This window comes from Mesocricetus auratus, unplaced genomic scaffold (assembly GCF_017639785.1).
Source record: "Mesocricetus auratus isolate SY011 unplaced genomic scaffold, BCM_Maur_2.0 Super-Scaffold_100018, whole genome shotgun sequence".
In the NCBI taxonomy this organism is placed as follows: domain Eukaryota; kingdom Metazoa; phylum Chordata; class Mammalia; order Rodentia; family Cricetidae; genus Mesocricetus; species Mesocricetus auratus.
Window position 1 is genome coordinate 50,205,099 of NW_024429199.1, and position 6,503 is coordinate 50,211,601.

The 6,503-nt window shown below is 45.5% G+C and overlaps 1 protein-coding gene across 1 annotated transcript; it reads right to left on the reverse strand.

The window, feature by feature from the left end:
* Positions 1 to 538: 538 nt before the first annotated feature.
* Positions 539 to 4,652, reverse strand: Pdcd2 (programmed cell death 2). The gene is made up of 6 exons (XM_005083026.3): positions 4,227 to 4,652; positions 3,691 to 3,933; positions 2,926 to 3,057; positions 1,929 to 2,032; positions 888 to 1,001; positions 539 to 796 (listed from the first exon to the last, which is right to left on the reverse strand). Exons 1-6 carry the CDS (start codon positions 4,507 to 4,509, stop codon positions 638 to 640), a joined length of 1,035 nt encoding a protein of 344 aa, XP_005083083.1. The 5' UTR covers positions 4,510 to 4,652; the 3' UTR covers positions 539 to 637.
* Positions 4,653 to 6,503: the final 1,851 nt, after the last annotated feature.

A 6,503-nucleotide genomic window follows, 5' to 3' on the forward strand; every position in this document is an offset into this window, starting at 1 on the left:
CAGGCTCCTGCCAGGCCTGGTACTATTGCTTCCTTACTCCTTCATCCTACTCAGTCTAACAAAGTTGAGTTTTTTCTTGCTGTGACATCAGACAGTATTGATTAGTTTGGTTTTTCCTACATACCTCTTTAACTGTAAGACTGGAAGTGGGGAAATGCTGTGGATATGATGGTTTATAGATGGAAATATACATGATTCTTTCTCAGATAGTCTTAAGGCTTTATTTTTTGCTCATGTGTATGTTTTATGTATCTCAGTGAGTTATGCCACATATGTACTGGGTGCCCACAGGGGCCGGGAAAGGCATCAGATCCTCTGGACCTGGTGTTACAGGTAGTTATGAGCTTCCTAATGTGGGTGCTAAGAAGTGAACCCGGGTCTCTTAATAGCTGGGCTGAAACTGTTTGAGTCCCAGCACCCACACAGCATCTCACAACTGTCTGTAACTCCAGTTCCAGGGGACTCAACCAGGCATGTATGTGGTACACATACATGCTGGCAAAACATGAATACAATTAAAATACCAGTAATAAACTGATTGGTGATAGTGCACACTTTTAATCCCAGCACTTGGAGCAAAGCGGGTTCCAGGATAGCCAGAGCCACACACAGAGACCCTGAAGAATGTGACCGTTTTTCAAGGTGTGTCTGTTACATCCTGTCTCCACACAAACTCCTCTGTGTAGCCAGCGCCCAGGCTACAGCTGTCAGCACAGGTGAAGACTGCCAGGATGCCCCAGTCCACGCTTGTCCCCAGTCTGTCTGCCTTGAGGTAGTTCAACAGCTGGGGCATGACCTGGGAAGAGGACAAAATAAGGGTAATGTTTCAAGGCAGGGTATCTAAATTTTGGTCCAGTTTTCTAAAATGCTGTTATTTAAGGTCCTACCTGGAATTCAAATGTCCTCTTGGCACCACAGGGGCAATCTGGAATATCTCTTTCTTGAGGGATATTTTCTCCAGAAATCCAGAGGGGTTTAATGCCTCTTCCATACCTGAGAATCTAAGAATCAACAAGGACCACATCTCATCTAAGAGTTTCCAATGGAAATCCCTATGTGCTTCTATACACTACCAACACCCCTAAACCTCAAAGACCATAAAAATTATTGTGTGTGTACACATGCATATGGCAGCACTCATGTCAAAATGTCAGTATGAGGTCAGAGGATAACCTGTGACAGTCAATAGCTTCTACTGTGTGGGTCCCAAGGACCAAACTTGTCATCCGGTTCAGCAACAAGCACTGGACGCACAATGTCAGAATCTGTCCTATTACATTGTAAAGGAGTTAAGAATAACTGGTTACTAGAGTCTGCACACAAAATGTGGCCATATATGGTAAAGATCCTTAACTATTTAAAAAGAGATATAAATGTAGTCAGACGTGGTATTTGGCTAAATTGTTTTTAAAAAGGGTAAATTCACTATAATCAGCTTCAGGGTGTTTTTCCTGTATCACCATTGCTAAAAGCCGCTTTAGTGTTATGTTAAAGCCAGATCAAAGCTTCCTATTATCCTGGATGCTTATTTGAGCCAATATTTTTAGGAAGTTGCCTTTAGTGATTGTTGTTTATGATAAAGTAACTTAATGAGGAAAAGTTAATATGTCATGCTTTTTGAAAATATATTTATGTGCCAGGCGTTGATGGCGCACGCCTTTAATCCCAGCACTCGGGAGGCAGAGACAGGCGGATCTTTGTGAGTTTGAGACCAGCCTGGTCTATAAGAGCTAGTTCCAGGACAGCCTCTCCAAAGCCACAGAGAAACCCTGTCTTGAAAAACCAAAATAATAAAAATATATATATATGGTATATGGTATATATATATGGTATATGGTATAAGCATGTGAATCACTAGTTTTATAAGCTGAAAATAGGGGTTATAGTCATCTTGAGAATACAATGAAGAGGTATAAATTTCATTTTACCTGCTCTGGTTCGAGGGCTATTTTGGATTTAAACTTTTGGAAAATGTGATCTTCTTTGGATTCATGCTTTGCCATGGAATCTAGTTCTTCCTCAAGTAGTCTCTCTGTATTGGGGGGGGGGATAAGAACACAACAATTATGGAATACTGGGATAATTCCCACAATTTAACAATTCAAATATATGGGGAATCTAGCTAATTGCCTAATTAATTAGTTCCCTCTGTTCAAGTAACATTAGTGCTTATTTGTAGGTAACATGTAATCATCATAGGTCTAGTCTTTAAGGCTCTAAATTAAAATAAGGATGATGCCTCAGAACTATAGCAATGGTCTTAGGACCCCCTGCAATGTGAGTCCTCATCACTACTGTTCCTAAGCCGTCTGAATTCTTTTGTTTTTTTTTTTTTCTTTTTTTGTTTTGTTTTGTTTTGTTTTTATGAGACAGGGTTTCTCTGTATTGTTTTGAAGGCTATCGGTCCAGCCCGGCCTCGAACTCACGGAGATCCGCCTGCCTCTGCCTCCCGAGTGCTGGGATTAAAGGCGTGCGCCACCACTGCCCGGCTCGTCTGAATTCTTACTTCAAGTCTCCGTACCCAATTTCTCCATTTGTACTCATTCACAGCCAGTTCAAATTCTAGAATCAGCAAGATCTAGAATCAAACTATAAAATCTAAGTTCTTTGTTCAAACACATGATACCTAGAACTCCATTTCTTCAATGGAAACATGAGGTAAAAATGTGTCCAAAGAGGCCATGCCTAAGCAACCTAAGGGCAGGGTGAATGCTGCCTGCGACCACACTAGTGTTGGTCAGCACTCCACACAGCCCTACAGTGTAGAACTAAGACACAGTCACAAAGGGCCCTTCTTGTCATACACGCTGCAGTTACGGTTTTGATCTACAGTCTTCTACTATGATAGTCTCTGTTCCTCCCCGAAACGTTTTTCCTACGTATATTTGGTCATAGAACTGCAGAGCTGATGCACAGACTGCTTACCCATGCTTCCTGTTACTTCAGAATAATCTTTCTGAATTTCCACAGACTCAGGTGTGATCTCGTCTTCTGCTTCTGTTACAATTTCAAATTCTGGAAACAGGAAGTTGTCTGGAGCTGTCTGGTCTAAATGATCTGAATGAAAGTTGTCAGCAGCATTAATGAAAATTTAGTTTTGAAGATGATCTAAAGTTATCCTATTTCTAAAGCATTTTCATCAGTTTCAACATGAGTCGCTATGGTATAGGACAATCACTATGTAGCCTTATGCTAGCCATTAAATATATAAAGCCGCTGTGTATATCACATGGCAAACTTAGTTTTATGAATTGGGATCCTCCTGAATTTACCACTTGAGAGCTAGGATTACAGATAGTCTGGGCAGTAGTGGTGCACTTAGGAGGCAGAGGCAGACGGTTCTCTATAAATTCAAGGCCAGCCTGGTCTACAGAGCAAATTCCAGGACAGCCAAGGCTGTTGCACAGGGAGACGGTGTCTGAGGGTGGGGTAGGGGTCAGATCTGGGGTGTATATGCTGTCAATCAGGAAGCAGTCAAGTTTTATGCATGACTACTATTAGTTAGTATGCTTCTCTGTTAATATAAAATAATATTTTAGGTTAGGGAGTCTTAAAAGCCAGTACTCAAGAAAGGCTGTCCACATCACTAAGCCTCAACAGCACTGCTCTTCCACAGTACTTTAAAAGTTTAAGTACTGTGTTTTCTAGTTTCAACTTTATCAGAAACAGATGAAAACAGGGATGTCTTACCTGACTGTGCACAAGCCTGCTTGTGTCCCAGCCGCCAGTCTAGTGTCTGATGGTCCTTACCGCAGTAATGTGCCTGCTTGCACCTAGAGCACGTCTTAGGGCCCAGGCAGCCACAAACCCGGCAGAGATGGGCTCCGGACTTAAGCTGTAAGCACACAGAATCTCCAGTGTCTGAAGCTCCCGTCTCAGAAGGCGGCTCATAGGAGTAAAACCCATTTTTCCTTGGTAGCTGATTCCGAAAAACTGAAGCGGAAAGTATAAAGGCGTTCAGTGAAACAAAATTCGAACATTTGAGCCTTCGGTGCTTCACCTCAAAGTCAGTTTTGCGCTTTCAGGGAGCAGTTTTTATAGGAGAGGGGATAAAACCGGGAAGTTTCCATTTGACACGAGCTGGCTCTAAAAGAGCTCGTGCCCGACAGAGGATGAAAATCTACAGGGGCACGGTTCCAAGAGAGCTATCACCTGACTCCAGCCGCCCACGCCAACCGATTCCTCCACGCCCGGGGCTTGGCCCTGCCCTCGGGCCGGCCGCTCACCTCGCAGGCCGGCGCAGCACGGCGGCTCGCGACAGCAGAAGAGAAAGAGGCTGCGGTGGAAGGCGTCGTCCCGGCCGGGCAGCGGTGCGTATACCTGCAGCAGGAAGGCGAGCGGACGGCCGCAATGCGCGCACGCCAGCGCCCCGGGTCCCGGCAGCCCCGATAGGCCCAGCCACGCTGGCCGCCCGCCCACTTTGCTGGGGAACTGCTCGCTACGCAGCCTCCAGGCCGCTGCCTCCTCGGCGAAGCCCAGCTCCACTGACCGGGCCGCTCTTTCAGCCATGGGGGTCTCTGCAAGAGTCTGGGTGTCTGGTTTCCAGACCGGAAGAGGGTGAGCAGGAAGCAGAAGTGGACACCGGATGCTGGTGGGCGGGACCTAACCTCTTCCACCCTCCACCGCATCGTCTACTTCCGGCGGCAGGGAGACCAGACTCTTCTTCAAGCTGATGGGGCTTGGAAGGCTGTTGAGGCGGGTGGGACACCCTCAGCACTTGGAAAATAAAGACCTTAATTATTTCGTAGCTGTAATCTCTATTGGATAAAGAAACTGGGCCCGGATCAGAAACATTTCACAGTTTACATACGGTTAGCTATTGTCATAACCTGGTGACTGTCTTAAGGTGGTCTTTTTAAAATCCCGACTAAAAAAGGTGTTTCCAGGAGCTGAGCAAGTTTTACAGAAGTTGAAATTTTTCAGGTTTCTATTAAGACAGTTTTATCTTTGGCAAATAGAACTTGTTGTCTGTAGGGAAAAGGGACCAGTCAAAGAAACACACCCTGAGCAGAGCCAAAGAAACACACTTTGGCCCTGCAACCACAACCAAAGAAATGCACCCTAACCCTAAAACCAGTGCCAAAGGAACACACTTTGTCCCTGGAATCTGAGTCAGTGAAAGAAATGCACCCTGGCCCTAAAATTGGAGCCAAAAGGTTAAAAAGGACCAGAGAAAGAAACACTTTTTGGCTCTGAAATCAAAGCCAAATCTGACCCTGATCCTGTGCAGAAAACTAACCAATCCCTGAGCAGAGCTCTAGCCAATCTGAGCTCAGCACTAAAATCTGACCAATCCCCACCCTGGAAGCCCTATATAAATCCTGTGTCTGTTCAGCTTGTCTCTGTTGGTGCATCCAGGCTGTCTTTTGCCCTCACCATAAACCCCTTGGATGAGCTTTCGGTGAAGATCTTTTGCGGTGGTGAAGGAGCAGAGCAAAGCAGAGAGAGCACGGCTGTAACACTTGCCCGGGGAAACTTTCCCTTGGCAGAGCAGACTTGTTACACTCTGCTTCCTGCTCTCTGCTCTCCGGGAGCACAGCTGAACTGTAGCAACTTCACCGGTTTTGGAGAAGCCTCCTGCGTAGCAAAACTGCTACACTGGGCGAACATCCCCAGCTGGAAGACCCTGTCCTGCCGGAGCAGAGCCGATACACCGGGGAAGCCTTTCTCTGAGGCAAGGCTGTAAGCGCTATGCTTACTGCAACCTGTGGTGGTCCTTGGCTCCCGAGCTCCAGGATACCTTTCTGCCTGAGCTGTGTAACACTGAGTATTCTGTGACTCCCGAGTGCCAGAATACCTGACCCATCCTGATCCGCCCGAAATGCCTACATTGTCTGAACGGTATTGATGGTGGTCATTTCTTGGGGAGAAGAAAATCTGTGTACTCCCTCTTCAGAAGAGCAAGGTGCAAGAAAGCAAACTTAACAAAGCAGGAGCCACCCACTGGCTTGGTTTTATTCTGTTGTATCAGACCAGAGACAGTCTCTTACTCTGTTTTCTTACTTTCATGTAACACAATACATCCCAAGTAAGGTTGTTAATCAGTTAATTAATGTTAGAGCTTGCTGTTTCCCTCCTCGCTTTCAAAGGGAGGGTCTGCTGTCCTTCGGGAGAATTGAGGTTGGGGGCAGACAAACACCGAGCCTTGAAACTTGCCTCACGCGGTTAAAGGATGTTCAGAACTCGGTGGAAGAGACAGATTAACGGATACAGTTGAGGATGACCATTAGAAAAAAACTCATGGAATGCTTCACACAGTTGGGGTGCCCCCATAATCACTGTCCTGTGTGTTGGATTCAGACAGGATCCCAGGAAAAACAGACAAAACAGAAGTGTGTCATTGACTGCAATTTCTAGAAGGAAGCAGTTTTCATAGTCTGATAAAAAAAAACGTTTTTTAACTTTGAAGAGTTTAAAATGATGCAGATGCTATTTCTCTAGGGTTGTCTTTAGCCCCTTAAAGAGCCTTTAGTGTCCACCTTTGGGTCAGGCGTAACATCCTG